At 44.9% G+C, this 17,585-nt stretch overlaps 1 protein-coding gene and 1 long non-coding RNA gene across 3 annotated transcripts in view; one reads left to right on the top strand and one right to left on the bottom strand.

Annotated features, from left to right (window-relative positions):
- Fer1l6 (fer-1 like family member 6) overlaps positions 1-16,031 on the bottom strand; it is a 121,966-nt gene extending 105,935 nt beyond the window's left edge. The window contains exons 1-5 of the mRNA XM_031359265.1: positions 15,953-16,031; positions 9,602-9,716; positions 8,000-8,054; positions 7,784-7,915; positions 4,030-4,092 (exon numbers count right to left, since the gene is read on the bottom strand). Coding sequence (XP_031215125.1) covers positions 4,030-4,092; positions 7,784-7,915; positions 8,000-8,054; positions 9,602-9,716; positions 15,953-16,031 — 444 coding nt within the window. The remainder of the gene's footprint in view (positions 1-4,029; positions 4,093-7,783; positions 7,916-7,999; positions 8,055-9,601; positions 9,717-15,952) is intronic.
- LOC116082369 lies at positions 11,025-17,082 on the top strand. 2 transcript variants are annotated; one of them, XR_004115265.1, is made up of 3 exons: positions 11,025-11,062; positions 14,645-14,728; positions 16,017-17,082. It is a non-coding gene; the product is annotated as an uncharacterized LOC116082369 (long non-coding RNA). The 2 variants fall into 2 exon arrangements; XR_004115266.1 differs by having other exon boundaries at positions 11,045-11,167.
- The last annotated feature ends 503 nt before the right edge of the window (positions 17,083-17,585 follow it).

Below are 17,585 nucleotides of genomic sequence, written 5' to 3'. Positions count from 1 at the left end.
AGATCTCTAGGACTTGATCCTTGTCTGTGTATGACCTTGTCTGGAGCAGAGTTACACACACACACACATACACACACACAAACACACACATTCTCACATACATACAAACATGCTTTCACCCACTCACCCACACACTCATCAACCCACAGAGTCCTACGTGGGCTCCAGAAGTGTCTCACCTGTGCCTCCTTCTCTAGCAACCTTTCCCCCTCATCAGCTGAAGAATGCCTGGCACTCTTACTATCCAAGAGTTTAATCAAATGGATCCTGGAAAGCTACCCCTCAATACTCACCTCGTCCTCCTCAAACTTGACCTATCCTTCACTGGCTGGAGCAAAAGTCACCTCCTCCAAGTGTCTGTCCTTGATCTCCTGAGCTGCCACTGTTGTCTCTCTCCTCAGCCTCCAAAACATCTTTCACAGCTTTCTTTAGAACGTATCACTTGTTGCTGGGAGATGTGTTAGTACTGCACAATAGAGTAAGTTCCATACGGTATAGTATTTGCCCTGATTAGCCATGAGCAGAGTGCCTATCTCAGTTACAGCAGCATGCTGAAAGGCTGGTATCACCACGAGAAAGTCCTGAAGGAAGGTGGCACACTTAGTGCCATGTCTAGATGTCACAGTATGATAGAGGATGATGGAAAACCTGGAATAGTTTAATCCAGAAAGGGGAGCTGTCAGAAAGAAGACAGTCTGACTGAAGTGCCCTCAAATCCTGGGAATGTTGCATCCAGGGAAGGGTTCAAGGCTCCCTGTATGGTTCTTAAGTAACAGGTTGCTGTTTCTTAGACTAGTCAGAATCTCTCAGCAATGAAGGGGTCATTCTCCAGGAGTAGTGACATCTCTGTCACTGGAACCCCAGGGCCCCGAGAACTCCATGGCATCATGGAGGTGCCTCTGAGATTCCCACTAACTATAAATCCTATGATTCCCTTGATCGAGGCCAGTGTCTCTTTGGATTTCATCTACCATGTACCTCATTCCTAACAGATACTCAATGAATGCTCGAGATGAGTTGATGGGTGGTTTAAGGAAGGATGGATGGTAGAGTCTAGTAGCTTCTGAATAGCTCATGTTGCCAGGGGCAGTGGGAAGAAGAAAATCAGCTGACCTCAAGAAATGACAGCCATTCCTATTCATCTTCCTATTCTCTCTCTCTCTGTCTCTGTCTCTCTCTGTCTTTCTGCCTCTGTGTCTCTCTCTGTGTGTCTCTCTGTCTCTATCTCTGTGTCTGTCTCTGTCTCTCTGTTTTGCTCACTCACTCTTGCTCTCTCACTCTCTCACTCTCTCTTTCTCTGGCTGTGACTTTTTAGTGTCAGAGAACAGAGGGGAAACAAGGACAGCTTGGCTTCAGCAGAGGAGCTATTTAAGACCACACACAAAAAACTGCCTCTGTTACCGGCCTTGTTTTCTGTGGCTTACATGACTCCCCAAGGCCTTCTCAGGTTCCTTTCACAAGATAAAGGTCCCTGTGGAAGATGGAATGAAAGACTCTCAAATGATTCTTCCAACCACACAGGAAATCTCTTTATGGTATATGCCCATAGGCTGAGTGCCAGCCAAGCCCACTATGACATTACCAGGCTCCTGGGGATGCACCACACACAGTGTCCTGAGGTTCTATGTTCCTTGGGCTACTGTTAAAGGAAAATAGTCTATGGTCCCACCAGGGCATATTATACTGTGGCTGTCCCAAGAGCATCTAATTACAATCACCTCACACCATCCCTTTTTAATGATATTCTTAATTTATTATTTGAGAATTTCATACAAATACACAATATATTTTGATCACACCCACCCTTGATCTTGTTGTTCACCTCCCCTCCTCCAACTCTTTCTGGAACCCTCTAACATGTATGCCTTCCAAATTCATATCCCCACCCTCTTTTTAGATCCCACTGAGTCCATTAATGCTGCCCATATGTGATTGGCTTTGGGGTTATCCACTTGAACATAAGCAACCTAGCAGTGGCCATACTCCCTAAGAGTAACACTACTCCCCCTTTCAGAAACCTGCCAATAGTTCCTCAGCTGGGGCGGAGCCTCACAAGTCCTCCCATTCACACTGGAATTTTGACTGCTTGCTCTTACATGCATAACAGTCTCATGACTGAGTAGCCGAACATTTTCTGACTGAGTTTGAGGACTGCTCCCCAAGAGAAGATTTATGCCTAGTAATATAAACCTGGTCAAAAAACCCATGAACAGGGAAGTGGTAGGTCCTAGAAGGGAACCTACTATTGTTATTTTGCTAAATGGCCATGCTGTCAAATGGCCTTCTAAATACCTACATTTATACATATACATCGGTGCTGCTCTCTGCCTTGGGCAGATTCTATGGTGGGCAATGGTTAATATAAGGACTCAAAACTGGCTACGTGCTGAGAATACATGACTATGACTGAAGTATTTAGCTATTTAACACTGAATTCATTTATTCACATGACTTTCAATTTATGAACTAGCAGAAAAGCTGTATTAAACATCAGAGGGAGGGGTTTCCTTTAAAATCTTGGGTCTCTCTCCTCATAAGAGTCATTTAAGGACAGCCAAACAGTGTCTTCTCCCAAAGAAGGAATGAATCATGAAAACGAGCCTTGATCCTATGTCTAAAGTTCCAGGTGTCCTGCATACAGTCATGACTCTTGTTGACGATGCAACTTAACCTGGTGATGACCTTAGCTGCTCTAGAGCCAGTCTCATCAGGTGGCACCTGGAGAGACTGCACAAAGTCCCAAGAGCTGTCCCAGCTCCCAAAGTATCTTGTGCATCCTTCTCATCACTCCTGAAACACAGATGCTAAGAATGTTTGGCTCTCCGTGGCTTTTCATTCCTCAAGAGTCACACTCTTCTAATGCTCCTGGGGAGGACCGTATCATGATACCACTGGGACCCAGGCCTTAGGACAGGACTTGATTAATATTCAGCTGTGGTTAGAGGTCATATCACGTATGCATACATATGTGAGAGGGTGATAAAAACAGGACAGGGAAGGGAATCAGAGTTGTGGTGACTGTTGAGGGAACCCTTCCCATATTCTCTGTGCACTTTCACCAACATAAAATAGTAGTCCTGTTCTTTGAGAGGTCTTTAGAACAAAGTTCTCATCACTCTCAACTCCCCACCCTATACCCTCAGGCACACCCAGCTTCTTACCCCTCTTCATGGAAGAAGTGGCTGTTTTCTGAAATTAAAGTCATAGATGTTACCATCTGCCACCCACAGTTCTCTGACCCTCTGCTGAATGGGGTGCAGTTGGCAGTGGGCCCAGTTGGCCACTTTTGCTCTCACTTGAGACAATATGACTTCAGCATCTATACTTCCCCTTTCCATTTCTGCCACTCATGACCTAGGTACATGACCATGCCCCAGCAAGCCCAGGGAGCTCTCACTGTTTCTACTCTTCAGTCTGGATCTGTGGATAAACTTCCCCTCCCTGGATAGACTGAGAAAGATCTGTCTAGCAGATCCAATTCCTGCTGGAAAAGGTCCTGAGGTCCACACTCTTTCAAGAACCTTGAAATGCTCCAAGTCATTTTCTCTGCCCATCGGGTGTTATCAATGACAAGACTGACATATGCGAACCATCCCCAGTTTCTATTCCTGTTTCTCTATTTGTCACTGACTAGAAGAAAAGATGGTTGTGATTAATTAGGGTAGATATCACCCCAAGAGAAAAACATAACATTAACTTGATTTTTAAGAAATAACTGAAAAATGGCAGCCAATTAAGATGTCATCCGCAGCATATGTTCCATTATTCCCACATCCACTTAGCAAACGCTTGCTGTAAGTTACTTCTTGCTTCCAAGGAGCACAGATTCCCTTGAGATGGTTCTGCCTTCTAAAATCCTCCATATTGGAGATTTTCAGCTTTAGCCTGATGGTCCACGGTCACCAACCTATACATATCCCCTTGAATCCAGGCATCCCTAACCATGCTGAGCTGAATGCCACCCCCTCTCCCCAGTGTCTAGAGTCTCTCCTGCTTTTCCCAGTACCACCACTGTCATGCTGTACTTACTGAAATTTTGATGATCTTGTCAAAAAGATGCACTTGGGGTCCGATGAAATCAAAGACAAAGTACTGTAAAACATGAAGTTCATCTTGGTTATCAACCCCCAGTTTACATCTAAGAACCTTGTTTCTGGAATGAGTTTGTACTGACTGGTTTTGTGTGTCAACTTGACGCAAGATGGAGTTATCAGGTGAGGAAATGCCTTTATGAGATCCAGCTGTAAGGCATTTTCTCAATTAGTGACCAAGAGGGGAGGGCCCATTGTGGGTGGAGCCATCCCTGGGCTGGTAGTCTTGGGTTCTATAAAAAAGCAAGCTGAGCAAGCCAGGGGAAGCAAGCCAGTAAGTAACATCCCTCCATGGCCTATGCATCAGCTCCTGCTTCCTGACCTGCTTGAGTTCCAGTCCTGACTTCCTTTGGTGATGAACATCAATGTGGAAAGTGTTAGTTGAATAAACCCTTTCCTCCCCGACTTGCTTCCTGGTCCTGATATTTATGCAGGAATAGAAACCCTGACTAAGACAGAGTTAGACCCTTTAAGTTGCTTTCAGTTGTTTTGTATTATTTTATGTATTATATTTAAAATGCCAACAACCACATTCCTGCATAGGATAAGCATTCCTCTATAGAGGAATAGATGTAAGGAGTATTTTCGGGTCATGGATCATGTGCATGTAAAATTTTAATAGTATTGTTTTCTCTCCTGGGGGACTAAAAAGCTGTATTAGTTACTTTTCTGTTGCTATGATAAAATGCCAGGACCAAGGTAACTTATAGAAAATCAAGTTTATTTTGGGTGATACTTTGAGGGGGACAAGATCTGCCATTGTGGGAGGCTTGACTCTGGAGCAAAAAGCTGAGAGTTCCTATGTCAACAACAAACACAAAGCAGAAGGAACAAGCCGTAAGTGCACTGGGCTCTGTATCTCAAAGTCTGTCTCCTGTGACGTATTTCCTTTCTGCAAGGCTACATACACTTCCTGAACCTCTCCCAGACAATGACCCTGAGTGACAGCCCACTGGTTCACATATCCAAGCCTATGAACCTCTCCCAGACAATGACCCTGAGTGACTGCCCACTGGTTCACATATCCAAGCCTATGAACCTCTCCCAGACAACGACCCTGAGTGACTGCCCACTGGTTCACATATCCAAGCCTATGAGGGACATCCTCATGAAAACTACTACAGACAGCATTTTACATTCTGGCTTTTGCTGTATCTTTTCCAACCCTTGATATAGTGTTAGTTCTTTCTTTATGTTCCCATCTTGTGGTAGATGAAAAAGGTATATTGGAATAGTTTTTGAGCAAACTCATTTAAAATATTTCTCAGGATTTTTTCTGTTTCAAACATTCTTGAAAAATTACTAAGAAGGAATGGAAGGAATGAAAAAAAGATGAATGATAGAAATGGTTAATATTGGAAAAGATATTAAATTTCAGAGTTAAAGAATTACCTTGGTACTGGCAATATGTCTCTGAGGGTAAAGGGACTTCTTCAGAATCCACATGGTGGAAGAAGAGAACTGACCCTTGCAAGCTGTCCTCTAACCTCCATATGGATACAAGTGTCATATGCTCAAAGACAGGTAATTAAATAAAATGTTATGTAGATGGATCCCCAAAGTTACAATATAGAAAGACTAATGGCTAGAGAGCTTAAAAGGTGATGAGCAGCTTCATGATTTTAGTTATTTATGGCTCTAGAGCCATGTTTTCAGTCTCCTGAAGAAGGGACTGGGCATATAGTACAAGTTTCACAGAGGTTGAGTCAGGCACCTCTCAAGTGAGGTTGTAGAAGCTGAAGGTACATAGGATGGGGAGCTGTGGAGGAGGAACTGTGGGGTGGGCTAGGAAGGACTGGGACATTGTTGTGCTCTGGGCTCTCTCCTTTGCTCTGAGCTGTACCTATAAAAGGATTATAAAATGTGGATGGGCATACCAGTGGGAAGAACAAAAAACCTGACATTTCCTCCCTAGAGTGAAATAGAAAAACAAAAATAAACTGCCATGTGCTGTACTAGGAGATCCAGGCTGAGGTGTGGCCCCATAGTAGTCCTAGCATATGGGTTTGATCCCCAGTGCCACAAAAAAAAAATGAATAAATTTAAAAGTGATAATGATTTAGTCAGAAAACAGGTATGACTTTAAAGAATTTTTTTCTATGTAATGTATGCATACACACACATCACACATCTTTTTTTTTTTTTTACAATTTTGCTATTTTTTTTTTAATATGTTTAGAACTAAAAATTTACGTGGAAGTTTCACTTTGGTGAAATTCTTCACTCTAATAAGGATGACTGCATGTAGGTCCCGTTGGGCTGATGATGTTCCAGTGTTTACTGCCTTTGGCTGACTTTCAATGTTGAACTCTCCAATGCCTCATAGACTCTGGGCCTGCACCCATTTTCCTAGCCAGCAAATGTTCATCAACCCCTACTTCCTCCTCCAACACGTGATGGCCTCTGCCTTGAATGGGAAAGGCTGTAACCTCGACTTGCTTCCTGTTCTTTTTCTTGGTTTCCTACTTGCTACAGTTGGGCTCAAGTTGACATCATTTACGACCAAGATTGCATGCATAATTATAACATTTAACAAATAAATGGGGCCTTGTGGTTTTAGTGAATTTTCATACACACTCTTTAATATCATATCTGTGCCAAAAGGATGGAGAGGGAGAAGTGGGACACAAAGAGGGAAAGGAACATCTGGAAAGCTCAGGGGCAATCCAGACACAGAGGAAAGAATTAACGGCTCAAACGTGATTTGGGGAATTTCAGTTGATGTCATTATCCATGCTGTCCCCATGCTCCTTGTAGATTACTGTTAGTGTAGCAATGAAGACTCTGAAGCATTTTTGGTTTTAGCAATTCATGTTGTCAGGCAATTGGTGGTATCCAAGTTTAAATGCCTACGTCCTGTTCCTCAGAAGTTAGGCCACATAAGTGCATTGTGAGCACAAGCCAAAGGCTAAAGGCTTTACTATCTATGGATGAGAGACTGAGCAGTTAGTATATTATGGCATATGGAAGCGATGGAAAATTCTCCAACTGTGAAGCAGAAGTGAGCTGAGCTTGGCCTGCATGACCAGCTGGGCCCTATCCTAAAGGTCATTGGTTTGCAAAAGGAGCAAGGCCGAGGAGAGCTGAATGTGCTGGTGGGCATTACTTGCATTTCTGTGTGTGCTTGGGCACGCTCTGAATATCATCCAGTATCATGAGAATGGATCCCTCCAGGGGTGAAATCTAGGGTATCAGGGTGCAACCATTAAGTGAGATTTTCTACTATACATTATTGTGCATTCTGCCATATTCTCACCAAATACCATTTTATTTACAAAGAGAGACTATTTAGGAACCTTCCTCTTTGGAGTCTTCTTTTAAAATTTCTATGTGTCTTAGAAAAACACAACTGTTTTGTTTTCCAACAAAGAACACTTATTTCAAATTCAGTGATTAAAATTTCAGAGCTGCTCCTGTGGGAAAGAATGTCTACTGCCTCTCTAACCAACACCCAAGGTTCGCTGAATGGAACCCCAGTGCTTATTAAGAATGTCAAGGAGCTTCTGAGAGGTAAGGAAGCGGGTCTCTTTTCCTCTCCTGTCTACTGTCTTGTTATCCATGCCTTGGGACAGTGTGGAAAGAGTTCAAACTGGGCTGTGAATTAGATGGGAACAGGAGGAAGCACCACAGGACTCCACTCTTCTCTTCGCCTGGGAAGAGGATGTGGGTCCAGAGGATGCTCTGTGACTTACTTCATTATAAAATGGGCTGTTGGTCCCTTCCTTCACTGTGCTTTGCTTCTTCTCATCACCGATCTCAATGGTCACAACTGGGTCGATGTTCTCACCCACCAGCTGTCGGGCCTCCGTGATGGTGATGGTGATCTACAACACAAAGCAGTGCTCACACACTGGCTTCTCATTGCCCTTCAGACTCCAGAAGCTGGGGAGGGGGAGCCCATCACTTACTTGATAGTTCTGAGATTTGATCTCCCCATCATGGATCTTAGTCAGCAGTTTTGCTCTATTAAAGTAAAGTGAAGCATATTGTTTTAGATAGAGAGATAGATAGGTAGAGATAACATTGTGTAGAAAAAATAAAATAAATAAATAATACAACAGCAAATTAATATATCTCAAGTAAGAACAAACTTCAGACATGTAAACCATGGTAAGATTTTTTCCCAGGAGATTCTAAGTACCTCCATTTACACACTATCACAGATCCTCTCTACATCTCTGGTGAGATAAATATAAGGAGACAGGTGACTTAAGATTTGTATGACTCAGTTTCCCTACCCTAATGATGAGGCTAATACTATCATTTATACCACAACGCAGTTCTAGAACTAAATACTGTAATGCATGCAGGCATTTAACCTAGTGTGTAGCAGGAATAAGCACTGGCACGTTTTATGTGCAAGGTTTCCTGTGCTTCTTCTATCTCGTCGACCTTATAGAAATGGCAATCCCTCAGAAAGGCGGAGGCAAAGATGGGTTGAAGGAAGGATCTGCCCTCTGGTGAGCTAGTTTTAGACCCAGAACACTTCATCCTTTCTAAAAGATGTAATTTTGAGTGTTGTGATTGCTTCTGAAAGGATTGGTAAAGAAGAAAATTGGAAGGCATGGCCAAAAGGCCATTTCATCCAGTGTCACAGTCACAGGGAATTCATTTATCTGGACTATAATTGAAAATAGATAAGAAACACCTGGGAACCTAGATATTAGCTAATCATGGGCAGAGAAGAAAGACCTTGTTACCACAGAAGCAGCCACGGGTGGGAAAGCAACGGAGATGAGTTTGACTGAACGTTGTTCTTTTGGCTTCTAACAGTGACATGGTGTACCTGGCTCCATCCCGTGTCTACAGACTGCAAATCAGCCCAGTAGAAACTACTGTAAGCTACAAAAATAACCTCAAGGCTTTTGAATCAGACTTATCTGAGGTAGAAGACTTATTCTCCTCAATTTTAGACCTTGGCTATCACCAAGCCCTAGCTAAAATCACTAAGCTGCTAAATCACTACAGACATGTGAATGACCGCTGGACAACTCCCTGGGATCACTAAACCCATCTAACGGACTCACAGACTGGAGGACAATGATAAAGGTTTATATCAAGCCACCGATTTGGGTGGCTTAGCTTTGTTCTCTTTCCACAATCACAGCCACCTGACACAGCATGTGGAAGCCAGGTTCTCCTGAACCTTCTGTGGTAGTTTAGAAAACACCTTCTCTTTTGGGAGAAATATGAAACTAAGGTAATTAGGATCATGATGAGTTAAAAAGCAGGCTAAGGGACGACAGTGCCCAAGTCTGCCTTCTGGGCTTGTGCTCATTACTGAGCTCCCAGACACAACTAGGCCTGAAGCTAGTGGGACCGCGATTCTGCCGAAGGCTGGCCAGCATCTGAAGGCTGCCACTCCGAGAGAAGTTGAATGGACACAGAACTCTCTTCCCCTCTTAGCCCTTTGGCTCCTGGCGGACAGAAACTAGATCTTCTCTCCAGTTTTCTGAGAGCCTGCCACACCCAGAGTGCAAAGTGAGTGTGCTACCTATACGACACCATACCTTCTCTTTGATGGAGCTGAGGGGCTGGGTGCAATGGAAGCATCATCCTTCGTCAAATCTTCTGGTCCTTCCTGATGAGAAGGCCCTTCCTGGGGAGCTTCAGACTCACTGCCATCTAGAGAAACAAATGAACAAGGAGGAGTTTGTTAAATTAATATGTGATGGTAAACAAGCCTCCACTTTGTGCCCACCACGATGGAAGGCACCGTAACCCCTGCCCCTATTGAATTTGACATGGTATTAACAGAAAAGCCAGGCAGACAGAAGCATAGTTTAGTGTGTGCGCATCCATTCATTTGTAAGAAAGGATACAGATACACAAATTAATGAGACCAATCCAAGACCTTGACAAAAACAGACTCCCAAAATAAATGAAACAGTTGGGAAACTGGTGGTCATTCTTCAACGTGCTGGCCAGCTTTGAATGGCAAAATCTCATGCTGTAAAAAGACAGGGTCTCATCCCCACAAGTGTCGCCTCATAGAGTGAAAGTTGAACAGGGCCGGTAGGGGGACTGCAGACATAGGAGTGGCTAAGGGTTTTGAGACAAGGAGATGGTACTGGGTTATCACATGGAACCTCATTGCAATCATATGCATCCTCACAAGAAGGAGCAGAGGGAGATTTTAAATAGGACCAAAGACAGCTGTGAGACTCTGGGAGCAAAGATTAGACTGACCCCTATCTATCACAAAGCAAGGAACAGCACAGCCTCATCCCATCTTGTTATGGTTTAGATCCTAAGTGTCCCCAAGGCCATGTGTTGAAGGTTTGGTGACCAAATCATGCCACACAGAGGAGACCTGTAAAATGTGGGGCCTAGTGGAAGGGAGTTAAGTAACCAGGGTTGTGTCTATGCAGTAGAGGTTGGGACCCTGGCCTGCCCTGCCTTTGTTCTACTATGAACTCCTGCAACATTTGGTTCTTCTGCCTAAGAACCAAACATCCGTGGACTGAAACCATGAACTAAAATACATCTTTTCTCCTTATGACTTTTGTCATAGTGATGGGATGCTCAATAATGCAGAAGTTAGAAGGGAGAAGAAAAGTTCTTCGGGTTTTTGACCCATGGATCCGGCATCTGGGCTTCATAACTGTGAAAGAATACATGTGCTAAGCTACCAAATTACCTACTCTAGGAAGGACAGGTCACTAGGAAGCCCTAAGGAAACAGATGTGTAAGAACTTAGCAAAACCAAGTGAATGGATTGTAGTCATATCCTTAGGACCTCCCATCCTAATAGGAGGATGCTGATGTCATTCATGGGAACATTGCCTGATGACCAAATTTTGCCACACATGTACATGGTACTTACCTTGTCTTGGGTCTATGTTTTCCTTATCTGGACTTAAGGCCAGGCCGATACCTGATATACCATGGTAAGGCCAGGCTGATGCCATTAGGAAGATAAATATAACAGTGTCCCAGCTCTGTGCCTGTCACAGCCTAAGGAAGCTTAGGTGAGTCCTAGAGAATTTCCTGATTTTTTTCCTTCTATAAAATGATGATTGAATATGGAAAGGGTCTTCAAAGCTTTTTAAAGCAACCAGGTTCTTTTTATAGATGTAAGTGTATATTGAAACTCTCTCTTCCTCTGCTTCTGACTTTGTCTCTCTGTGTGTGCATGTGTGTGCTCGTGCATACATGCTTGCATGTGTTCAAATGTGTGCATGTATGTATGTATGTATGTATGTATGTATATGTGTGCATGCATGTGTGTGTAAGAATGTATATATGTGTATTTTTAAAAATCTTGTCACCTAGGAATTTCTCCCCATGAATCAAAGCAGAACTAGAGATCAGGAAGGAAAAAGCCTCAAAATGACACACCATACACCAAAAGCTCATTTGTTCCAAGCTTTCCGGGTGACACTCTGTATGACGGAGATGGGGCTTTCCCCAGGGCATCCCAGTAGCTGTTCCCAGGGCTTCCAAGACTCAACTAGAAATATAGCAACTGAATTATTTCTAATGTGCCTTCCAGCTTTGACATGTTTAGGTCCTGGTTTTAACCAGACAACTATGCCCCCCACCAAAAACACAACACACACACACACACACACACACACACACACACACACACACACACAGAACAAAACAAAACAAAACCTTGAATCAGAAGACAGATGAGCTCTACCAGCCCACTCCCCAGGAATGGCCATGTTAGATTCTCTGTAACACTAGAGAGGAAAGCTGGACAACGAGGGACCTCATTTACTGCAGTCTCAGTCAGGAAACTCAGGGCAAAGCCAGACCAAAGAGTCAGCAGAGGAAACACCAGTGCCTGGATGAGTGGCTTGTAGCCTTGCAACAGCAAGATAAAATAAATACCTGTTCTCTGCAGATGACTGAGCTTTATGTGTGCAGAGCTCCTGGCATAGATGCAGATTGCAGTAAGCATCCTTAGGTACCTCAGAAAGCTATATGTGCAAGGTTAGATGCAGTAGAGGCATCTAACAGATGGGCCCCTTCCTCCTGGGCTTACACTCTGGAGTTCAAGAGAGACCTCTCAAGGTAGGAAAGTTACCTGCTGCAGCTTCTTTATGGCTGGCACTCCTTTGTCCATTGATTTATGATGCTCTCTCACTTACCATGTGTGGAGAGTGATCTTCTCAAACCAAAATGAATGATAGCACATGACCTCTCTTAAAGCACCCCAGTGGCTTCCCACCCTACTTAGAAAACAATCTGAAGTCCACATGTGACTCAGTGTAGATGTCCTGTTCCATCTGGCTTCCATCTGCTCCTTCTGACTACCTAGCCTTGACACCCTTCTCTGTTATCTGCTGACCCAAGCCTTGCCTTGCTCAGTTCTTTCTGGCCTAATTCTGACTAACCTATATTTCCATTCACAACACACACACACACACACACACACACACACACACACACATACACACACACCAGACATGTGCACACATGTGTGCACACATACAATCATGAACACTCACATGTGTGCATTCTCTCTCTCTTTCTCCCCCCCCACACACATACACCTGAACTCCCATCTCTGTTGCTTGTTCCCTTGTGACCTCCTTCCCACTTTGAAAGTCTTGCTTTGACCGTGACTTCCAAGAGAGCCCCTCTCTGGATACGCCAACGATCTCCAAGTCAGTGAGCCAGGGATCTAGAGACTCCTGAACAGGCTCCCTCCCACTCAGCCCAGTGTGTAGCCTTCCTTGTATTTTCTTCACTTGCAATGCATTTGCTGCAGGGAGGGTCCTGAGTGAACAGATGCTGTGACTGAATGGGATGACTGGAGGGGCTTTACGATGATGTGGGTTCAGGGAGACCACAGAAGTTCATGCAGTTATCTGGGCTCAAAGCAGCTACTCTGTTACTATCTTATCCTCCCAAATGAGGAAAGAGAAAGGGAAAGAGAGGGCAGAAGGAGGGAGAGGAGAAAGGGAGGGGGAGAGGGAAAGAGAGGAGAGAGCTTTTACTCAAACCTAGAAAGGGAGAGTCAGGTTAAGTCAACCTTCCTAAGGAGAGTAACTTGATTCTTCCAATTGAGGGAAAGAGCAGTTGGACCCCAAGCTCCATCGAGCCCTCTTTGGACTTCCCACTGGAGTCCCATTGTACAGATCCAACCTAGGAACAGAGGCTTAGGGATCTGGGTCATACATCCTGAGGCAGAGGACAAGTCGAGAAGGGTGGGAACTGATCTGTAAGGCAGAGGAGTTCTGCCCAAGGTTGTCTTCCCTCCATATTGCCCTACATTAAATGCTAGACCTAGCCTAGGCCAGACACTTAACATGTATTCCACTAACATTCATTGACTATGGGAATGAATGAATGGCCACAGGAGTTACCACTTACTGAGCAACTAATGAATGGATGGGTTGAACTCTAACAGAGTCACAATAATTTTGGCATAATCACAATCCCTCAAAATGTACATGAAATAGACTTTAAGGGTATCTAAACATCACACATGCACACCAAAAGCCCTAGCTTCCTAAGCTAAACCAAGAAGGAAGGACCAATGACTTTGCTCTGACACCCATGTTTGTCCCTTTCCTAAGGGGCCAGCCCCTCCCAGCTTGATGGATACCATTTACTTTCTAGGAGGGGCTGATGGCCCTCTGCCCTGTTTGTTTTGTGGGCTGAAGACTCTTAACAAGAAGTAGCCACAGAGCTAGCTCCCCTGGCATGCCTGGTATTGACTGCTCTTATCTCCTCTCTGCTGGCCAGTGAGGGAGGACTCCTGATCAGAGGCCACCCACCAGTCAGGAAATCCCAGGCTCTGTGTCAGCTTTCCTACTTATAAGCTGTGGGTGGGACTCATTGGGGCAAGCCTCACCCATAAGAAGCTCTGTTCTGAAATACAGGTAACAGAATCTACTGCTCAGGGTCATGCATGATGCATGTCAAGTAATAAGTAACAGAAACTTATGAAATATGTCATATGTGTAGATTATTTCACAAGGCCCTGTAAGGAAGGGAACATCTCTTAGTCAATCTGGTGGCCTCAGGACCTAATTTCAAGGACCACAGAAACATCTCGTGCCTTTTGAATCTCCTATCCATATTATCAATTTGATTGAATAAATAAATATTCCTATTAAGGTCTCACATGTGGGGAGGGAAGCAGGTTGTGTATGCGCATGTAGAAGCCAGAGGTCAACTTTAGGTGTCTTCCTCAGGCATCTTTCCTTTGATGCCTGACCTAGACCTTACTGACTAAGCAAGACTGACTAGCCAGCCTGCCCCAGAGATACATCTGTGTCCTCCTCACTAGTACTAAATTGCACACCACCATACGTGAGTTCTTAGGAGCAAACTCAGGTCTTCATGCTTGTATAGAGAGCAGTTTACTGATTGAGCCACCATCCTAGCCTTCCTATTAAGTTTTAAGCCTTGTAGCCAGTAAAAATGTACTGTCCCTGCTCTCCATCTGTGGCAGTTTGAATATGCTTGGCCCAGAGAGTAGCACTATTTGGAGGTGTGGCCTTGTTGGAGGAAGTATGTTACTCTGGGCGTGGGCTTTAAGACCTTCATCCTAGCTGCCTGGAAGTCAGTCTTCTCCTGTTTGCCTTCAGAACAAGATGCTGGACTCTCAGCAACTCCTGCACCAAGCCTATCATGCTCCCATTGTGATGATAATGGACTGAACCTCTGCACCTGTAAGCCAGCCCCAATGAAATGTTGTCCTTTATAAGAGTTGCCTTGGGCATGGTGTCTGTTCACAGCAGTAAAACCCTAAGAAATTCATTACCACCAGCATCTCAGTATAAATGAGTGTCCGTTTTCTGGGTGTCAGTTTTCTAAAACTGAGTTTTATGCAGAGCGGGGGAAGAGTGGCTTTAGGTGGAGCTAAATGGATACAGGAAAGCTGTGGTGGATGACAATGAAGCACCTGAAGAAGGGTGAAGATGAACTATTCCCATTGTACCATTCTGGTGTCTAGGAATGCCAGCCTTTAACTGAATGTTATCAAAGCCACTAGGAAGAAGTCTCCAGGAAGCCATCCAAGACCTGTCCACTTGGAAACTGTGGATGCAATTTGATTTTATCAATGCCAAGTGAGGCTCATTGTGAGGCTTGGTCCTCACTTGGCAGAAGGAATAATCTGTTCAAAGCATAGAAAGTCGGGCAGCCTGGACTGGCTTCCCAATGCAGCTGCTTCCCAGCAGGCTCCCCATGCTCAGGGCAAGCTGACTAATGGGCATTCTATGCAGACAGACAGACCTTCTACTGAAGGACCTTCTTCCACTTGGTTTAGGCAGTACTATTGCCATCTTGAAGTACCTCATAATTTCTTAACAATGGCTTTACATTTTTCACCTGCATACCCCTGCCTTGCAAATTCTGCAGCCAGCCTTCAACCGTACATAGTTTGCAATCTCTCCCTGTCTCTGTAACCTTGTTTGGAAAGCTGGAGTAACAATCCTTGCTGGAGGGGTTAAATCAGACAAATATAGAAAGCCCCCCCCCCAATGTACATTGAGAATCCTTTTACTTTGAAAAAATGCCCTTAATCTTCCCCAGGTCGATGTGAGGCCAGCTTGGCTACCCACACAAAGCCCATAGGATAGTGGGAGACTTGGAACTCTGGAGTCACTTCTTCAGCAAATACAAAGGCAGAAAACAGAGCTTGAACCCACCACCACTTCCTCCTGTGGGCCATTCCATGGCCCAGCAGGTGTCTACCACACCCATCTTTACCAATGATGTTGGGCCTTGGGATGATTTCCCTGAGGCCCACACCAGCATTCAGAAGAAACAGGGAGACAGGCAGATTACTGCTCCCTACCCTGTAGACCCGCTGCATTCACAGACAAGGAGAGTCCCATCTGGCGAGGACCTTTGGCCTGGATAGTGGGCCTCGCCCTATCCTCACATCTCACCTTGTGCACCCTTGTTGGTGAGAACCAATCCCTTCTCTGCTTTATCTTTCTTCTTCTTTTTCAGCTTCAGCCCAAACATCCCCTTTCTGAAAAGAAAAGAAAAAAACAGCTCATCAATACAGTCATGGAAATGACTCATTGCCCCTGCTGGGAGAAAGCAAGCACACAGAGCTGGTGATTCCTCCTGGCTGGCCAGCCACCTCATCTACACAGGATGGAGGTCAAAAGACAGCTGTCAGGAGAACCTCCCCACTCCCCTTGGCTATCCCCCTTTTCCCTAAACTACTTCAAGCGAGAGGGGCAGGCTGGGGTTCCTAATCACTCTAATCCAGCATCTCTCACATCTCCTGGTTGCCTGTGCCAGGTGCTATGATCAACTCTTAAGGGGAATGACATCGTTTGCTAATGACAGCAGTTGTTTCTGACCCAGCTTACAGAGGAGCAGCCACAGAGAGCTGTGACACTTTCTAAGGCCACACAGTTCCTGGAAATCTGCTTAGTTTACAGTCTACTGAAAGCACAGAGGAACCTGAATCTCCCAGTCCTCTTGGAAGAGCCACCAGTTCACCCAAGCTAGGCTCTCACACTGGTGCCGAGGTCAAGAGGCTCTGGTACCTGCTGAGGCCCACACCAGAAGCACCCTACTCAACCTGGCATAGTGTACATAGCATATGCCCCAAATGTGAGCACAGTGGAGACTTTGGTTGCTTTGGGCTACAGAGTGTCCAGCAAGCAGGGTAGCAGCCCCACTGCTCTCTCTTCCAAATGTACACTCCGTAGACCCTGGGCCTAAGCTTCTGAATGTGGGTGGTAGAGTTCCATGGGCAAGGTCAGACTGCCTATCTCTCATCCCAACAATGTCTTCACAACCTAGAACAGGCCCCTAAGCGCTCCTAACTTCAAGATCCTCATAGGGATAACAATGTAACAATAAGTGGAAAGAAATTATCTCAGTATATGGAATATAAGCTGCTCAATGAGTCTTTGCTATTGTTATTGTTATTATTGTTGTTATTGTTGTTGTTGTTGTTGCTGTTATGCTGTGAGTTCCTGGCCAGCTTGGGATACCTAGTGAGACCCTGTCTCAGACTTCTCTAAGGGTTAAGATTAAAGCCAACAAACAGAAGAAACAGATCTCACTTGATTGATTTACACATTTATTTCTTAAGCTTTTGTCATTCTTTGATCTAGGTTAGGGCACCAGCTCACCACTGCAGAGCAATGGAGTGGACTTAGTTAGGAGGGAGGGGGAAGCCCCTGCCCTGCAGGTCTGCAAACCAAGGACACTGCTAAGGATGGCGTACTGGGGACAAGCATCACGATGGGACTCTGACCTAGGGAAGAAACCAGGGGTTGTTGAGAGTGAGCTGCAGCAAGCCTGAAATGCAGAGAATGGACTATGCTAGCACCCAGACACAGACTGGACTTCTCCCTTCTTGGGGAAGTCACATGGTCACTCTGAGCCCTAGCTTCTTCATTTTCTGTGATGGAGAGATACCAAGGTACCTGCTTCATGACCCACATAGGAATAAAATGCAGCAAAGTAAACAGAGGGCTTAGTCAGTGCCTGGTATACGGGTGGGGCAAATGTGTATTCTCTGGGAGGGAATGTCATCATCCTAAATCCCCCAGG

This window comes from Mastomys coucha, unplaced genomic scaffold, assembly GCF_008632895.1.
Source record: "Mastomys coucha isolate ucsf_1 unplaced genomic scaffold, UCSF_Mcou_1 pScaffold7, whole genome shotgun sequence".
Taxonomy (NCBI): Eukaryota; Metazoa; Chordata; class Mammalia; order Rodentia; family Muridae; genus Mastomys; species Mastomys coucha.
This window is presented reverse-complemented; position numbering and strand designations above follow the sequence as displayed.